General features: G+C 48.7%; 1 protein-coding gene across 1 annotated transcript in view; it reads right to left on the reverse strand.

Moving 5' to 3' along the window:
* The window catches only part of ADAMTS16 (ADAM metallopeptidase with thrombospondin type 1 motif 16), a 121,224-nt gene that overhangs the window by 66,679 nt on the left and 34,713 nt on the right, over positions 1–19,832 (reverse strand). The window contains exons 5-9 of the mRNA XM_015427082.1: positions 17,428–17,707; positions 9,932–10,131; positions 6,293–6,376; positions 3,236–3,395; positions 2,298–2,403 (exon numbers count right to left, since the gene is read on the reverse strand). Of these exons, the coding sequence (XP_015282568.1) occupies positions 2,298–2,403; positions 3,236–3,395; positions 6,293–6,376; positions 9,932–10,131; positions 17,428–17,707 (830 nt within the window). The remainder of the gene's footprint in view (positions 1–2,297; positions 2,404–3,235; positions 3,396–6,292; positions 6,377–9,931; positions 10,132–17,427; positions 17,708–19,832) is intronic.

The raw sequence follows: 19,832 nt of genomic DNA on the forward strand, positions 1-19,832 counted from the left end.
GGCTGTGGAAGGTCGGTAGTTCAGCAGTGCGAGACCCGAGTGTGCCGCATGACGGAGTGAGCTCCCGTCTCTAGTTCCAGCTCCTGCCAACCTAGCAGTTCGAAAGCAAGAAATGGCAAGTCGATAAATAGGGACCACTTCGGTGGGAAGGGAACAGCGTTCCGTGCGCCTCGGTGTTTAGTCATGCCGGCCACATGACCACGGAAACGTCTTCAGACAGCGCTGGCTCTTCAGCTTTGAAACGGAGATGAGCACCGCAACCCTAGAGTCGGATTCGACTGGCTTTCGAGCAAGGGAACCTTTAGACACGGGGAGTCAGAGAAAGGGCCCCGCAGGCACACTGTGGCTGTTCCTGCTGGTGAAAATGGCATGTGAGGGAGACCGGGAGACCCCCCCCCTCCCACCATGCAGTGCTACAAAGCCTTGGTGTTTAGTCATGCCGGCCACACGACCACGGAAACGTCTTCGGACAGCGCTGGCTCTTCGGCTTTGGAACGGAGATGAGCACCGCAACCCTAGAGTCGGATTCGACTGGCTTTCGAGCATGTGGAGTCAGAGAAAGGGCCCTGCAGGCACACTGTGGCTGTTCCTGCTGGTGAAAATGGCATGTGAGGGAGACCGGGAGACCCCCCCCCCCACCATGCAGTGCTCCAAAGCTGAATGGAATGATTTCACGGCAGGTTCCCCAGGTCATAGGTGTGACAGTGAGTCAAGCCGGGCACCCATGTCTCCACTCATGCCGTGTGTAACATGGAGTTTGAGCCTAAGAAGCCATTAGAGTGAGTTGGCAAAGCAGGGCTTGTGCTTTCTACGATTGGGCCTGACCTCTGAATTGACTCATCATAGCTGTGGCTACTGCCTGCGCCTCAGAGGCAACTGCACACAGACGGCAGGGTGCCAAGGAGACAGAAAACTGAAGCAAGGCATTTCCCCATCATGGGTTGTATCCAGTGTTCCCTCTAAGCTGAGTGAGTGTGAGCTAGCTCACAGTTTTTTAGCCTCCGGCTTTACACATTTTTTGTCTTGGCTTCAGGAAGGATGGCTCCAGAGCAAACTAATGTATGCAGCAGCCAAATGGCTCGCTCACAACTTTAATGCCAGTAGCTCACAAAGTAGAATTTTTGCTCACAAGACTCCACACTTTAGAAGGAACATATCCTGCGACACACACCCTTCTTCCAGTTGAAGGAGACTTCCTCCATAGACGCGGCAGCAAGACGACTCCTTGGGCTACTGTCGGAAGCGCCGCTACCATTGGAGGAAGTCTCCTGGGATGGAAGGCAGGCTTCAGACTTGGCCAAACAGAGCGGTAGGATACAAGCCATGGATTAGTTGCAAATTTGGAAGCTCAAACCACAGTTTCAGTTCTAAGCTATGATTAAGTAAAAACACAATGTCAGAATGAGTCTCATGTTGCTAAACTTGTGGGATGATCCCCAAACCCCCCAAGCTAAGAAAGATTTGCTTCTAAATTATGTGCTGCTGCAAGGTCTGCAATCGCCTCCTCCTGGAAATCTCCCTCACCCCCAATTCTTAAACCTTGGTACAGGAACATATGGGATTATCTCACAATGGAATGGAGACTGATACAAACTTCAAATAAAGATCCTTACTCTGCCTCTCTTGATTATTATAATTTTTGGTACCCTGTTTTAAGTTTTATTGCTCAAAACAAAGACCTGTTCGATCAGAATTGGGCTGTAGATGTTTTACTATGTTAATTCATTGATACTTCATTATTTACTATGATTGCATATGTTTATGGGAGCTGCGGTGGCTCAAGTGGTTAAGACGCTGGACTGCAGGCTGTGGAAGGTCGGTAGTTCAGCAGTTCGAGACCCGAGTGTGCCGCATGACGGAGTGAGCTCCCATCTCTAGTTCCAGCTCCTGCCAACCTAGCAGTTCGAAAGCAAGAAATGGCAAGTAGATAAATAGGGACCGCTTCGGTGGGAAGGGAACAGCGTTCCGTGCGCCTTGGTGCTTAGTCATGCCGGCCACATGACCCCGGAAACGTCTTCGGACAGCGCTGGCTCTTCGGCTTGGAAACGGAGATGAGCACCGCAACCCTAGAGTCGGATTCGACTGGCTTTCAAGCAAGGGAACCTTTACCTTTTACATATGTTTATGACAGTTTATTGTCACTGTTTCTGATGTTAAATTTTCAATAAAAACCTTAAAAAAATAATGAGTCTCAACTTCGTTTATGGATACGAAGAAATGAAAAACCCCAAAGGATTCTCAGACTTTCCAAATGAAGCACTCCCCTCTCCATCCCACGGACATGCCGATGCACTTACTTGTGCCCAGACTCGTGAGCGATGGTGAACGCCAGCCCCAGTCCACTGTCTTCGTTAACGGTGCAGCTGCGATATTTGCTGCACATCCCACTGATTGGAGCAAATCCTAGCCGATTTAAATGGACACGGGTGAGAGAGAAAAAAGAGTTCCTTAGGAAAGCGCTGCAGAAGAGGGAACTGTTTTGATAACGGCAACTTTGGTTCGCTGGCTTAGAAATGCAGCCGTCATTGCAGGGCTTTTTGTTGCTGTCATGTTTGGTATAACACAGCCTCAGTATCAGTGTAGTGACTTGTTAGGGCGTTGGACTAGGGTCTGAGAGACCCTGGTGAGAATCCCCCACTCAGCTACGGAAGTTTTCTGGACGACAGCTGCACACTCTTGGCCTAACCCACCTTGCAGGGTGGTTGTGAGAATAAAATGGAGGGTCATAAAATGAGGTCCTCACTAGGGAGAAAGGCAGGGTGCTGGCTCTATTTTCCCCTCCCTACTTTTTGGACAGCGTAACAAGGGGAAAGGGGGCCAATAATGTTTCTACATTGATCTATGATTCCAGTCAGCAACCGGCTTTCTGAGGCTCGTGAGACCGGAAGCCCAACTCCCACCCTCGAAAGCGCCCCACTGGCAAGCCCCATCGCTTGTCGAGCTGTTCCCCCTTAGCCCCTCTTTCACAGAGGCGAGCTGGGAGACACCCGGCAGTGCTCAGGTGGCTGCGTCGGGCTCAGGGCCAGCCTGCCTGCCTGCCGCTGGAATTTAAACCTGCTCCAAAATTCTAAAAACATTTACAATCACGGGCCCCATGTTCGCGTCACCAGCTAAGCCCTGAGACAACCAGTGGACAGCAGGCGCTGAGCACCCGTGCCGAAGGCTTCCGTTCTGCCAAGGGCTTTTGGGTGCCCTGGCTGTCCACTCGGGGATGGTCACACGCGACTCTGCTCACCTAAGGTATCACACGGCTCGTCCTTCCAGGAGCAGATGTCCAGGCCGGTAAGCAAAATGGCGTGGTCGTGGCGGCTGCCGTCTTTCCCCATCAGTCCAGACTGCCACTGGCAGAAACTGCTCAAGGTGTGGTCTGCGTGGTGACTTATGGTCAGTCCCGGCTGCACAGGAGTCAAACAGGCACAAAGGCCCCCAGAGAAAATCCAGTGAGCTTTACTTCTGACACCATAGATGATTTTGTTTTAGTTTTTTTTAAATCAAAAAAAGCATTCTTTGTTTTTTAGACTATACAAGCGGGACATCCTCTTTGAAGAGGCATTCCTTCCTGCATGAGTCGAAAGGGGGAAGGCCTCTCTGAAGACGTCATGTCTCGTTTTTTGCTTCTAAATTAAAAAATAGCAACAATAAAACAGCTAGTTGTTGTAGATTGGAACACTTTCCCTATGAGGAAAGGTTAAGGCGCTTAGGGCTCTTTAGCTTGGAGAAACGACGACTGAGGGGTGACATGATTGAGGTTTATAAGATTATGCATGGGAAAGAGCAGGTAGAGAAAGAGGCACTTTTCTCCCTTTCTCACAATACAAGAACTCGTGGGCACTCCATGAAATTGCTGAGCAGTTGGGTTAGAACGGATAAAAGGAAGTACTTCTTCACCCAAAGAGTGATTAACACTTGGAATTCACTGCCACAGGAAGTGGTGGCGGCTACAAGCATGGACGGCTTCAAAAGGGAATTAGATAAGCATATGGAGCAGAGGTCCATCCGTGGCTATTAGCCACAAGGTATAGATAGGGACTCTGGGGCAAGTGATGCTCTGTCTTCTTGGTGCTTGGGGGGGTCAACAGTGGGAGGGCTTCTAATGTCCTGGCCCCACTGGTGGACCTCCTGAGGGCACTGGTATTTCTGGCCCCTGTGTGACACAGAGTGTTGGACTGGATGGGCCTTTGGCCTGATCCAACATTGGCATCTCTTATGTTCTTATGTTCTTATTTTCTGGGCTGTATGGCTGTGGTCTTGGTATTGTAGTTCCTGACATTTCGCTAGCAGCTGTGACTGCCATCATCCAAGGTATAACACAGAATGATGGAGTACTTTCTGTGTCAATGAGTATGCCATCTTTCTGTGTTATACCTCTGAGGATGCCAGTCACAGCTGCTGGCGAAATGTCAGGTCCTACAACGCCAAGACCGTGGTCACACAGCCTGGAAAATCTACAACAGCTAATGAACTCTGGCCGTGAAAGCCTTCGACAACACCAGGGCTTTTTTTGTAGAAAAAGCCCAGCAGGAACTCATTAGCATAATAGGCCACACCCAACAGCAGACAGTCATTAACCTATTAGGCCACATCCTTGACAGCACAGCTCATTGGCACATTAGGCCACACCCCCATGTTACCAGAAGTGTGGTCATCCAGCCACACCCACCTTTTGCTTGTTATTCTGTTTACCTTGTTTGTTGTCAAAACCCAGGGCCTTTTTTTGTAGCAGGAACTCCTTTGCATGTTAGGCCACACACCCCTAATGTAGCCAATCCTAATGAGTTCCTGCTGTTGGGTGTGGCCTGTTATGCTAATGAGTTCCTGCTGGGCGTGGCCAACTTGGGAGCCAGCCGGAACTCCGTTCCTGTGTGTTCCTGCCCAAAAATAGCCCTGGACAACACAATAAAACAACTGCTGCCCAATAAAACCACGGAAATCTTTTAATCACTCAAAAGGCTTCCAATCAACCACTATTATCAATTAAGTGGCTCAGCCGTGCAGCCCCATAAATGACAGTCTGCTTTTAAGAAGGGCTAATTATTTCTTTAGCCCCCCCCCCCCATTTTTTATTACAGATGGACAGAAAACAGCAGAAACCGCTGCTTTACAAGAGCTGCTCTCATGAGCCAGAGATGTAAAGGAAAATTATGTCGCAGGTGTAAGATCAAAAGATTACTCTCCTTACTCTGCTCAGGCTGGATGTGAGCCAAGCGCAAAAAGCTGAGGAGTCAATGTAATTAAGCTGTCACTGACGGAGGCCCCATCGCTCAGCACATAAAATGAGGCATGACATTGTTTCGGCAAGAGCTCAACGGCACCGAGAACTCCGGAGTCAACTCCAAAGCAAAAGAAAGGAAATCAAAACGGAGGAAGAGGAGACTTTGCTGCAGCAGATCACACAATTGTACAGAATTGTGACCGTCTGACGTCGTTCTTTCAGAGCTTTGTGGGTGAGCCAATGTACAGCCACGCAGCCTAAGCATAAGTCCCTCTGAACATTAGATGGGGCATTCCGGCGGGGTGCTTTGAACTGGTATATTTATTCTCATCATTAAATGTAACTGAAACAGATTAAAAGACTCCAGCTTCACTTTTTCTTTGTGTTCCCCCCACCCAAAAAGAAGCATAGAGAGGGATCGTAACGGGTCTGAGCAGATGGGACTTTCCGAACTGTTAAAACACAGTTCAGAAAGTGGGCTGCAAAATCATATTCTCCTCTTCTTTTTGGTGTCATGGTTAAGTGTGCGGACTCTAATCTGGGAGATCTGGGTTTGATTCCCCACTCCTCCACTTGCAGCTGCTGGATGACCTCAAGCAAGCCATAGTTCTGTCAGAGCTGCTCTCTCAAGGATAGTTCTGGAAAGAGCCCTCTCAGCCTCGCCTACCTCACAGGGTTTCTGTTGTGGGGAGGGGAAGGAGTCTGTAAGCCGCTCTGAGAGTCTGAGTGAAGGGCGGGGTATAAATCCAATCTCCCCCCCCCCGCTGGTTATCTCCAGACAGCTGGTAGCGAGCATAGCACCTGCAGTGAATCTTCACCCACCTCGTTGTGGTGCCCCAAGAAGTTACTTGTGTGGCTTGCCTTAAGAATGAGCCTTCGATGTATGCATGCAAACAACACACATATTGATTTGCTCTGTACAATGTGTAGGTGCACTGGAACTCTGCAGAAAAACTGTCTCGCACATATGGGGACTGGAAACGGGGCCCGAGGGCACAGTCCCGATGCTCCGCCCGCACACGTGTCTCACTGTCCCCTTCAGCCAGTAACATTTTAACACCACATAATTATTCATCGTACCTGGTCTTCTTCCAAAAGGATCAGCCCAACGACAGCAATGTTAATATTCCCTCCGATGGTTCCATCTCGGAACAAAGCAGAAACCTGCAGGAAAATATGAGAACACATGGGGTCAGGACCATGGCCTGCCGTTCATCCAAAGATCATGGAAAATAGGCCCGTAAACTCTGCATTAATTTTAAAAAATGCATTCAAGGAATTTTGTTTGCACAACCGATGGAAGCGGGATCTGGCCCCTCTAAAACTTGTACGGCCACCATCCCAGTCTGATCGTATTGATTCCAACTGGACCCACTCCGCACAGAACTGGCCTGGCAACAAATCAGGATGCCCGCCCTGTTCCCGTATCTACCCTGACAGCACAATAACTGGACCTAGCAACCCCAGCCATACCATCTCAGATTCATTCTTCCAAGATTATATAAGCCCTCAAATGTCAGCAGTGCACTCCCACTCTCTACACTGGACAAACGGGCCAGCCCCTTTGTTGTTGTTGTTCAGTCGCACAGTCGAGTCCGGCTCTTCGCGACCCCATGGACCATCTCCCGCCAGGCCCTCCTGTCTTCCGCCGTCCTCTGAAGTTTGCTCAACTTCATATTCGTTGCATTGATGACACTGTCTAACCATCTCATCCTTTGCCGTCCCCGTCTTCTTTGACCTTCAATCTTTCCCAGCATCAGGGTCTTCTCCAGGGAGTGCTCCCTTCTCATTGGGTGACCAAAGCATTTGAGCTTCAGTTTCATCATCTGGCCTTCCAGCGAACAGTGAGGGTTGATTTCTTTTAGGATTGACTGATTTGATCTCCTTGCAGTCCAAGGGACTCTCCAGAGTCTTCTCCAGCACCATAGTTCAAAAGAATCTATTCTTCGGCACTCGGCCTTCCTTATAGTCCAACTCTCGCAGCCATACATGACTACTGGGAATACCATTGCTTTGACCAAACGGACTTTTGTTGGCAGGGTGATGTCTCTACTTTTTATCATGCTGTTTAGGTTCGCCATCGCTTTCCTCCCAAGGAGCAGGCGTCTTTTGATTTCATGGCTGCTGTCACAGTCTAAGTGGCATAAATCCGACATTAGAAACCACACACTCAAAAACCAGGGATGAAGACATTTCAATCTTTCAGGTCATTCCAGTGCTGACCTGGCAGTCCTCAAACAGAAAAGCTTCAAGGGGAGATCACAACACAGACGGCTGAACTTGACTGCATTCACGGGTTCAGAACAATGGAACCCCTCGGGTCTGAATAGGGACACGAGGCTCTTGTCTCACCACAGAGGCCAATTTCCTGCCCCCAAGTGTTTGCCTTCTGCTCTAATCAAGCTGATCGCATTCTGCATTGTGTGCCTGCATCCCGAACCCCTGTTTTGCAACACCCCTCCCGCCTTCCGACTGGGATACAAGGACTCAGGGATCTCCATTCCAACTCATATCTGATGAAGAGCACTTTCATTCTCAAAAGCTTATTACTCCCCCCCCCCCGCAACCTTGTTGGTCTCTACTAGACTCCAATCCAGCTATTACTATTCATGGGCAGTGTTCCCTCTAAGCTGAGTTAATGTGAGCTAGCTCACGGTTCTTTAGCCTCCGGCTCACACACTTTTGTCTCCGCTCAGGAAGGATGGATCCAGAGCCAACTAATTTATGCAGTAGCCGAATCCCCCGCTCACAACTTTAATGCCAGGAGCTCACAAAGTACAATTTTTGCTCACAGGACTCCGCAGCTTAGAGGGAGCATTGTTCATGGGTACCTTCGGTGTTTGCCCACGAGCCCAGCTAATCTTGCTACCACTCCTTGCCATCAATACTCCAACAGGTGGCGCTAGCGGATATCGGTCACTTAAAGGCTGCGTCCGGCTGCATGAGTGAAATAAAAGGCAGACCTGCAAGCAATTCCTTACTTTGCCATGCAGTAGATCATTTTAATGGCTCAGACATATGTGCCTCTATCATCCATCAAGAAAATTTAGGCCTCAGACTGGGCAAAAACAGCCACAAACCATGACGACCCGGTCCTACAGTATAAGCAGCTACTGCACAGACGCAAAACTGCTCGAGGCTGCCTTCAACCATATTCATCACGGAGCTCCGATTATGAGCTCGCCTCGGTTGTCACTGAGGGAGTCAAGCCCACTAAGTGTCCCTGGCAATCACGTTCGTGCTGAAATTCGCATAAAGTTTGGTTTTGCGGTTAGGCGGAAAACCTTTCAGCGTCCCTCGCAGCACTTGTTCAGATGATAGGTTGCCCCCAGGTTCTGGCCAGGATGACGAGGGAAGGCCACCCTTCACTCCTCCTCCGCTCTCCCTACATTGCAAGCCCAGACAGATGCCCCCTGCCTTCCGTTCAGCAAGGAACCTCCCTCGCCTTCTAAGGGATGTGGTGCGCGTAGGGGTAGTAGCCGTGTTAGCTTGTTGCAGCAAAAATGAGCATAGACCTAGCGGTGTCTTAAAGACTTACATGACTGTCTTGCAGCATCGGTTATCTTGGGCTACCATCTACTTTGCCATGGGTCTGACCAAGCAGGGTCTAGTCCACAAAAAATTATCCTGGATTATACTCTTGTTCCGTCTTAGAGGGGCACTAGGTAAAGGTAAAGGTTCCCTTGCTCGAAAGCCAGTCGAATCCGACTCTAGGGTTGCAGTGCTCATCTCCGTTTCAAAGCCGAAGAGCCAGCGCTGTCCGAAGACGTTTCCGTGGTCATGTGGCCGGCATGACTAAACACCAAGGCACACGGAACACTGTTCCCTTCCCACCGAAGCGGTACCTATTGATCTACTTGCAATTTCTTGCTTTTGAACTGCTAGGTTGGCAGGAGCTGGGCCCAGAGATGGGAGCTCACTCCGTCTTGCGGCACCCAGGTCTCGAACTGCTGAACTACTGACCTTCCACAGCCTGCAGTTCAGCGTCTTAACCACTTGAGCCACCACAGCTCCTAGAGGGCCTCTAGAGCCCTGTTTATATTTGCTTCCCTCCGCAGGGACCTTAACACTCCCATTTGCCTCGTTTCTTGGCTTTCTTGCCCATGCTCTAAGGAAAATATTTTGCTGCTTTGTGATGTCAAGCCATGAGTTTGGAACATTTACAGGGGAGTTACACCAAAGTGCCCTTCGCTGCCGTTTATGTCTTAGGCCGGGGAGAAGCGGGAGCTGTCGTGGGCTGTACATTCCAACGCTCCCCCAGGGACTGAGACTTTTGAAGGAAATCCTGCATAATAATGTCACCTTCAAACGAGGCTGGCAAAAACGGATACTTGATGTCTGACGGAAACAGACGTGTAACGTAAACGGTTGCTGTGTTTGCTCTACCAGCTCTAAGGATTCAGTATGCATTTGTTCTGCAAAGCACCAGGGACCGTTTATGATAATATTAAAGTTTAGGTTTCCCGTAGGTCGTATTTGGTCAGCTGATCTGGGTGTAGCGTGTGTCCTTCCCCCCTGCACAGACGATGTCTTATGGTGTCAAGCAAATACACTGGATTTGACTTCTACCCGCAGTGAGAGGAGTGGAAGAGGAGAAGCCAGATGTTCCAAACCCCACCCCCCCAGGTAGAATTGGGGGGGAGGGGTATTGGCAGGACAAACCCACAACACTCCATATTTTAAAGGATCATCCTGTTCCAAGGAAAGGGACCACCGTACCATATTAAGTATAGTCAGGACGTAAGTGGTGACGTTGTCGCGCCCATGGCTCTGCAGCATCTTCCTGTCGACCACCACCAAAGTCTCCACGTTCAGTTCCTTGTTCTTGTAGCCTTTCAGAAGAGAGCGCTTGTTTCTCAGCAGGTAATTGTATTCATCTGGCAAGATGTAGGCATCTCCACCGGGAGGCTGGGGCATGTCTGCAAGGCAGGAGACCTCCAAGTAAATCCAAAGTTGCGCGCCACGCAGAACAAAACCATACTCAAGAGCTACGAATGGAAGAAAGATCCTGACTGACAGAAGGGACTCCAAAAGCAACAGAGTGGGGGAAAGAGCACCGTCTTCCCATGCTGGAAGTTCCAGGCTCAGTCCCCATTTTCTCTTTCTCGAGGATCCTTGGTACAAAGTCGGGGAAACCTCCGCGTCAGGCAGAGAGATGCTGGGAGTTCCATGACCAGAACTCCCAGAGACACGCGGGGCCTGATTCGTATCAGAACCATGGCATGTGGGGTCTTAAGTCTTCCCTGCACACTGTTCTCCCAACCTGAAATGGGGGTGCCATTTAAGGTTGCCAGGCAACCACTGGGAGACCTGGGGGGGCATGGGGGGCAATGCTCTTTCTAAGCTGTGGAGTATTGTGAGCAATGTTCCCTCTAAGCTGTGGAGTCTTATGAGCAAAAATTCTACTTTGTGAGCTCCTGGCATTAAAGTTGTGAGTGAGCAATTTGGCTACTGCATCAATTAGTTTGCTCCGGAGCCATCCTTCCTGAGCTGAGACAAAAATGTGTGAGCTGGAGGCTAAAAAACTGTGAGCTGGCTCACACTAACTCAGCTTAGAGGGAACACTGATTGTGAGCAAAAAATCTACTTTGTGAGCTACTGGTATTAAAGTTGTGAGCAAGTGAGTTGGCTACTGCATAAATTAGTCTGCTCTGGAGTCATCCTTCCTGAGCGGAGACAAACATGCGTGAGCCGGAGGCTCAAAATCTGTTAGCTAGCTCACACTAACTCAGCTTAGAGTGAACATTGATGGGGGGGGTGGCCTGTCAGGGACAGCACGGCTTCACTTCTGGGAAAACCTGGAAGTGAGGTCACACCTCTCCGGGAATCTCCAGAAACTGTGATAAAACCATAGAGTTTCCAGCCATTCCAAGAGAGGACTGACTTCACTTTGAGGTGTCCTTGGAAGCAACATCACACTGTTGGCCCAAGGGGCATTTTAAAAACATTTTTTCTCCTGCTGCTGCTCCAGTCAATGAACACCTGGTGGCCCCGAGACCTTGGAGAGCTGCCCCCTGTCCAAGCAGACCGTACAGAGTGAGGCCAACCTACGGGTCCAACTTATTATATGGTTCAGAGCACAGGGAACAAGCAGGTATCCAGATATAGTAGATTTGTAGCAGTAGATTAGACCAGATTCATTGTCCGTGGCCATTGGCCATTACAATACAAAATTACATTCAAAGGCTATTTGTAACTTAAAACGTCACGTTCAGGATAAAACTCAATTATACAACTAAGATGTACAGCTAAAATGTCAGGATTACAACAGTCTGAAGTTTTAAAAGCAGGGTATCAATACTTTTGGAGCTGCGGTGGCTCAAGTGGTTAAGACGCTGAACTGCAGGCTGTGGAAGGTCGGTCGTTCAGCAGTTCGAGACCCGGGTGCCGCATGACGGAGTGAGCTCCCATCTCTAGTTCCAGCTCCTGCCAACCTAGCAGTTCGAAAGCAAGAAATTGCAAGTAGATAAATAGGGACCACTTCGGTGGGAAGGGAACAGTGCCTTGGTGTTTAGTCATGCCGGCCACATGACCACGGAAACGTCTTCGGACAGCGCTGGCTCTTCGGCTTGGAAATGGAGATGAGCACCGCAAGCCTAGAGTCAGATTCGACTGGCTTTCAAGCAAGGGAATCTTTACCTTTACTTTACCAATACTTTATATCTCATGATGAGACATTTCTAAGAGCCACCCTGGATCTGACTTTCCTAGCTGCAAGTGCAAAGAGCGCTACCTTGCGTGAGACCAAAGGGTTCACAGCTATAGCGTTACAGTCAGCTAGATCCCTAGCCCGGGGAAAACAGACCACGCTCAGCTGGGTCACCATCATTGTTCCCGCTAAGCTGCGGAGTCTTGTGAGCAAAAATTCTACTTTGTGAGCTACTGGCATTCAAGTTGTGAGCACACAATTTGGCTACAGCATCAATTAGTTTGCTCTGGAGCCCCATCCTCCCTGAGCAAAAATGAAAATCTTTGAGCTGGAGGCTAAAAAACTGAGCTAGCTCACACTAACTCAGCTTAGAGGGAACAGTGGTCACCATTGCCACGTTTGGAGCATGCAGATTATGCAGAGGATGCTATGAATGCAGAAGACGGAGCGGAGTCATTTCCGCTGTCACCGAAGCTGGTCTCAGGTTCCTCTAGTCCTAAGAGAGCCCGCTCCTCAGAGATGGCCCTGGGGTCCAGGCAAAGCCTCACGGCCCTCTATACCGTGTGGCATCCAGTCACTTGGCCGCTTCCGCTCTGGCACAGCCCAGGATCCGTCCCAAAGCCCCTTTCACAAAGTAGGAGATGCCTTTTCTTCTTCCTTGGGGTGAGCCCATCTTCCTCCCACGGCCTCCACCGTGCTTTCGACAGACATGCCCACAAGGGAAGCAAATGCTGACTTAGTTTCCAGTCTTCCCGTTCCCACTCCTCTGCTGTCTGCCTGGTGATTTTTCAAAGTGTCATTTGTATGATTCAGAAATCAAAGGTTTACTCGTGCTTTACTTTTGACAAAACAGAATCAGATTTTTTTTCAAATACTGAAAAGCCCCCTGAGGAACGACAGGGTTTCTGATATCACTGGCAACAGCCCATCTGGGGTAGCTCCAGGGCTATTTTTGGGCAGGAACGCACAGGAACGGCGTTCCGGTTGGCTCCCAAGTTGGCCACGCCCAGCAGGAACTCATTAGCATAACAGGCCACACCCAAGATCAGAAACTCATTAGGATTGGCTACATTAAGGGTGTGTGGTCTAACATGCCAAGGAGTTCCTGCTCCCAAAAAAGGCCCTGGGTTTTGACAACAGACAAGGTAAGCAGAATAAGAAGCAAAAGGTGGGTGTGGCTGGATGACCACACTTCTGGTAACATGGGGGTGCGGCCTAATGAGCTGTGCTGTCAGGGGTGTGGCCCAATATGCTAATGAGTTCCTGCTGTTGGGTGTGGTCTATTATGCTAATAAGTTCCTGCTGGGCTTTTTCTACAAAAAGAGCCCTGGTAGCTCGATCCACGTTGGGGAATTCCTGAAAGATTCAGGGGTGGAGTTTGGGGAGGACCGGGTTGGGGAAGGCTACAAGGCCATACGGGGCATCTGTTACCTGTTTTTTGGAGTTCTAATATTGGGACCTCTCCAGGCCCCACCTGGAGAACCAGAAAAGCCATTTTTACATTATCTGACAATGCATGGGTAAATTCAAGAGCTGTGGTTCCAGGAAAATTTATATGCCTGAAGAAGATTTGTTCGAAATACGTAGGTTATGCCGGGAGGCGTGTTGCTAGGCCTGCTTGCTAGCTGAATCACCTCATGGGAAAATACATCTACTAGGCTTGCTGGCTAAGCTGAATCATCACAGTGAGAAATACAAGCTGCCTGCTAGCTTTACCTGATGGATCATCACTTGGGAAATGTACAGTAGGTTGCTGCATTGTTCGGTGCAAATAACTGTACATTGGTATCTATCCTCCATCAGGAAGAAGTCACTTGGACTCTTCATGTTATATAACTTAGTTTGGAAGTGTTTGACATGTGATGTTGTGGTTTGAAAGTGTTTACAATACACTAGAGTTGAAGTTGTGTATAAAAAGCAAATATATTTAGCTATAAGTACGTGTGAATATTGTGTTTATTATTTAAAAACGGTGTTTTCTGTGTTTATCTAACTTAGCCGTGTTCCCTGTGTGCTTGTTGTTATTCCTTTAAGGGTAAAATGTTGTCTATGCAGGAAATGTTTTCATTTACAGATGCTGGTAAAACGGATAGCTAGGCCTGCTTGCTAGCTGAATCACCTCATGGGAAAATACATCTACTAGGCTTGCTTGCTAAGCCGAATCATCACAGTGAGAAATACAAGCTGCCTGCTAGCTTTACCTGATGGATCATCACTTGGGAAATGCACAATAGGTTGCTGCATTGTTCGGTGCAAATAACTGTACATTGGTATGTATCCTCCATCAGGAAGAAGACAGTTTATACTGGAGTGGGTTTCTGCGATGATGGACTCTTTGTGTTATATAATTTAGTTTGAAAGTGTTTGAAATGTTGATGTTGTAGTTTGAAAGTGTTTATAATACACTAGAGTTGATGTTGTGTATATAAATCAAATATATTTAGCTATAAGTGCATGTGAATATTGTGTTTATTATTTCAACACAGTGTTTTCTGTGTTTACCTACCTGGAGGCTGGTGACCCTAACCTGTGTGGTGAAACTGAGGCAAGTGTGCTTTCAGAGCAGTTCTCTTTTATGTAGGTCTGTGTGCAGCCCCAAGCTGATTCAGCACACCAGCTCTGCAGTTCTTGAACATTTCCCTCCAAATGTCAGTTTCCCATGCAGTGCTCTGTGCATTGATTGTAGTGAACATCACTGGCCTTTCCCACATGACCTAGAAAGGTTACTGGGCCAGTGTGGGATGAAGCCATGGGAAAGCGGAAACACCAAGACTGAGCCCTTAGCTGCTTTGGGGGTGGCTTTAGGTTATGTGCAGAAAGACCAGTGCGCATTCCTCCTAACTTTGTTAAGCTGTGCAAAAACCCTGGGAACTGTGACACTGGGAATTTTTCAGGAGTCCTGAATTGTAGCAAACAATAAAGACAGCAGAAACCAGAGGCTGCAATTCAGCCAGAGGTACATAGATTTAATACCTATGAAGTCACTGGAAGAGGTCATCGGGAGGGTTGGACTGAGGTGTCACCTCACCACCAATGCTACCTCTAAGCCGTGGAGTCTTGTGAGCAAAAATTCTACTTCGTGAGCTACTGGCATTAAAGGTGTGAGTGAGTGATCTGGCTACTGCATAAATTAGTTTGCTCTGGAGCCATCCTTCCTGCCAAAAATCTGTGAGCTGGAGGCTAAAAAACTGTGAGCTAGCTCACACTAACTCAACTTAGAGGGAACACTGGTCACCAATATGCAGATGATACCCAGCTCTACCTTTCTTTTCCACCTGATTCCTGGGATGCTATTGATGTCCCAAACAGGTGCTTGGAGTCAGTAATGGGCTCGATGACAGTGAACAAGCTGAAGCTTAATGCTGACAAGACTGAGGTTCTTTGGGTTAGCAGAAAGGCAGGCCAGGGACTTGAGATCTCTTCCTGTCTTTCGGATGGTGTTGGACTCCCCTTGACAAGCCAGGTCTGCAGCTTGGGAGCGCTACTTGACGCAGCAGTCACTTTAGAAAGCTAAGTGGGTGTGGTGACTTGGAGCGCTTTCCCCCCAGCTTTGGCTGGTGCGTCAGATGCACAGGGATCCATGCCTTGGTTACATCTAGACTGGACTACTGCAATTCATTCTGCTTGGGGCTACCCTTGAAGAGTGTTCAGAGGCTGCAGCTAGGCTGCTAGTTGGGGCCAGCTATTGGGAGCCTTTGACCCCAATATTAAGCGATGATATTGGCTACTAACCTGCTCCTAAGACCAATACAAGGGGTTGGTTTTGTTCTTTAAAGCTATACATGGCTTCGAACCTGAGTATCCGAAATACGGTCTTCCCCCATATGTACCTATCAGGAAATTAAGATCAAAAGGAAAGGCCTTCCTGACTAGGGATGGGCATGAACTGAACCACAAAGCAAAATTCATCACAGAACTTCACTCCCCACCACTCAGTTGTTTTTCGGGTTTTCTTGTGCACTCTCTTTAAACTTTAAAGGGACTGCACAAAACAGCCTGAAATACCTTTTAACAGGGTTTGCAGGGCCAGGAACCGGCTTGTTTCTCAAACGAACCTGTTGGTTTGATTTGGTTTGTGGCTTGGTTCGTTGTTCGGCCACAAACCGACAACAACTTTGTTTTTCTGGTTTGTGACCATCCCTATTTCTGACTTTCCCATCGACCAAAGAAGCTTGTTTGGTGGTTATGAGAGGGGACCTTTTTGGTGGAAGCCTCACAATTATGAAACAGCCTCTCCAGAGAAGTGTGCCTGCCCCCCCCTCACTTTTGATCATCTGGAGGTGGTTGAACTATGCTTGATTGATTTGGCAGCAGTCTTACCTTGTGGCTTTAATTTTTGACTTTTATGGTGGTCATTACATGTATATTGTAAACTACCTTGAGTTCCATAAGCCGGAAAGGTGGCTAATAAATGTTTTAAATAAGAAGAAGAAGAGAAGAATTGGATTTATACCCTGCCCTTCATTACCCCAAGGAGTCTCAGAGCAGCTTACAACCTCCTTTCCCTTCCCCTCCCCACAACAGACACCCTGTGAGGTAGGTGAGGCTGAGAGAGCTCTTTCAAGGACTGTCCTTGAGAGAACAGCTCTGAGAGTACTTGTGACAGACCCAAGGTCACAACAGCAGCTGCATGTGGTGGTGTGGGGAATCAAACCTGGTTCTCCCAGACCAGAGTCTGCCCTCCTAACCACTACACCAAACTGGTATTTTTAAGCCCCATATTTTCAAGAGGAGAGATTGAAACGTGTTTAATGCTGCAGTCGAAATCAGTAAGACTTTTAAATGCTGGTGTTGGATCGGGTCATACGACCATTACCAAACTCAGGGTGAGGGGGAGGTCCGGGGTTCTCCCAGAATTACCCTTAATCTTCAGACTACAGAGGTCAGTTCCCCTGGAAGAAATGGTAGCTTTGAAGGGTAAACCACAGAGTCCAGGGAAAAGAGAAGTCCATCCACCCTTCCTAGAAACCACCCCTCAGATCTCCATTAAGAACATAAGAACATAAGAGATGCCAATGTTGGATCAGGCCAAAGGCCCATCCAGTCCAACACTCTGTATCACATAGTGGCCAGGCTGAATTTCCCAGGCTGAATTTGGCACCCCTCAGTTAGAAGCATGTCAGAGTTCTTTAAATACAACCTAACAAATACCCTGATGTGCACACAACCAAACTTAATCTCTTTAAGAGCCCTAATAAAGATGGCGGGGGAGGATCAGGGCATGGTCCATGATGGATCGCCTTGTAAATTATTTTCCAAATGACAATTCACATATTTAGGAGCCAATACAGTACCCAACATTCAATGTGCTAAGCGCTAATGGGTACATCGCAGCACACTGGATCTCTAGAAGGTATTGGTGGTGCACTTATATGAGTGACGCAAACCTCCTCCGGGGAAGGCTGTTGGGTAACTCTGCCCACCAATGCAAGCCCACAGCTGAATTTCAGACCCATTAACCTGTTAATGTGACCAGAAGAGGAATGCAAATGATTAATCTTAGCAACCACCACACTACACAGATAGTGTAAATAACAAAGGCGGGGGGAAAGAGGACCGTCCTTACATTTCTTACGCCTTCCACAAAAGTGCAGTTTGTGCTGCCGCTTGGAGTGGTGGCGGTGGTGGTGCTGGGGCTCACGGAAGACGCTCAGGGCATCCGCCTCCTGTTGCCTCTCATTCACCGTGACCTCGTTTTCGATCGACAGCTCTGGTTCAGTAGATCTTTTATACAGTACATGAGAGTGGCCGCCGCCGCCGGGAGCAGAGAAGTTGTGTTTCAGTGCAAGATTTGGAGGTAGGGGTTTCAGGAAGTAATCTGCTTCCTGCGTCCTTATCAAACCTGACTAGAAAGACAAAACACAATTTAAAATGGCCAGTGACATCAGACACTCCCCCGGGAGACGCTGCCCCTTTTATCTATCTTCTCATAGCAAGCTTCCAGCCTCCGCAGTCAACACAATCGTTCTGATAAACCAGAGGTCCACTGCAGATGTAACACTGGCCCCCCTGCAAACAATTATTTGTAAATCAGAAGTCAGTCTAAGTGACACATGCTCCTCTTTGACCACTTCTTCTCCATTTTGTAGAAAAAGAGGGGCAGGAGCTCATTAGCATAACTCATTAGCATAGCTTATTTGCATATGCCGCACCCCCTGACATCACCGGAAGTGTGTCAGAAGGCAACACCCACCGCTCAGGCTCCACTGGACTGTTGTGGATTGCTAGCTATTGGGGGGGACGACGTGCAGATCTGCCCTCAAAGAGGAGGGAGAGCTTGTACCTGAATAAAACTTGGTCTTAAAGGTGCCACTGGACTGTTTTGGATTGCTAGCTATGGGAGGGGGGGCGTGCAGAGCTGTCCTCGCAGAGGAGAGAGAACTTGTACCTGGATAAACCTTGGTCTTAAAGGTGCCACTGGACTGTTTTGGATTGCTAGCTATGGGGGGGGAGAGAACATGCAGATCTGTCCTCGCAGAAGAGGGAGAGCTTGTACCTGAATAAACCTTGGTCTTAAAGGTGCCACTGGACTGTTTTGGATTCCTAGCTATTGGTGGGGGGGAACATGCAGGTCTATCCTCACAGAGGAGGGAGAGCTTGTACCTGAATAAACCTTGGTCTTAAAGGTGCCACTGGACTGTTTTGGATTCCTAGCTATTGGGGGAGGGGGAACGTGCAGATCTGCCCTCACAGAGGAGGGAGAGCTTGTACCTGAAGGTGGGCTGGGGGGGGGCTCTGCAAATTACCAGGCAGCTTCTTGTGGCCCGACTGAGGGCTGCTGGGAGCAGGGGGTGGGGCTTGTTGCATGTGCCCACCCCCCGGGCTCCTTACTGCTGGAGGAAATGACCCCTGCTCATCATGGTTAAGACTAACCAAGGTTCCCACCTTAATCAAGGTGTGAGATAGGTTTGCTCACTTTGATTAAGAGGGAGCGTAGACATAGATGTAACTCAGCCCGAACTACTAACCACTGATAGGAAATTGGGAGCACACCATGGTTGCCCCTCCTTCTCTCTCATGCGTATCCACTCATCACTTTCCATTTCAGAGCTAAATTACTGCCAGCATTATATTTGCACTGCCATTTTCTTTAACCTTAGCATCAAACCATGGTTTACAACCATGGTTAGAGACTGGTATGAAAACAGCGGAATTGGTGCTAGCTAACAAAACAAAAAGGAGCTGCGGTGGTTCAAGTGGTGAAGACGCTGAACTGCAGGCTGTGGAAGATCAGTAATTCAGCAGTTCGAGACCCGGGTGCCGCATGATGGAGTGAGCTCCCGTCTCTAGTTCCAGCTCCTGCCAACCTAGCAGTTCGAAAGCAAGATATTGCAAGTAGATAAATAGGGACCACTTCGGTGGGAAGGTAACAGCGTTCCGTGCGCCTTGGTGTTGAGTCATGCCGGCCACATGACCACGGAAACGTCTTCGGACAGCGCTGGCTCCTCGGCTTTGAAACGGAGATGAGCACCGCCACCCTAGAGTCAGATTCGACTGGCTTTCGAGCAAGGGAACCTTTATCTTTTTTACCTAACAAAATGGAAGGTTCATTGTAATGTTAGCCATAGTAATGTCGCTGAAATAAAGGTGTGCAGCAAGCAGGTGTTCCCAATCTCTTAACCTCACTGAGAAGACCTGTCAATAATGACAACAGCACAGAAGCTTGCTTAGCATCAACCATGGTTTGCACCAGGGCAGATGCAACACTGAAACAATGTTTAAAATAGACATGGGAAAGCTGACGGAAATTTGATCTGGAAAGCAGAAGTTAAGGGGGGGAAAGATTGACGTAATGTTGTAAGTACTTCATAATATCACAGTTCCGATGCCCCTGACACAGCAGCTTTCTGGGCAGTGATCTTGCCGCTCCTGGATCTAGGGTTGCCAACCCCCCCCCCGTTTGCCAGGGGTCCCCCATTTTTTGGGGGGTTCTACCCCACGCCGGCCAGATGGCCGGCGGGGGAACACCCC

The sequence above is a fragment of the Gekko japonicus genome, unplaced genomic scaffold, assembly GCF_001447785.1.
Source record: "Gekko japonicus isolate JY-2015 unplaced genomic scaffold, Gekko_japonicus_V1.1 scaffold458, whole genome shotgun sequence".
Lineage (NCBI taxonomy): Eukaryota > Metazoa > Chordata > Lepidosauria > Squamata > Gekkonidae > Gekko > Gekko japonicus.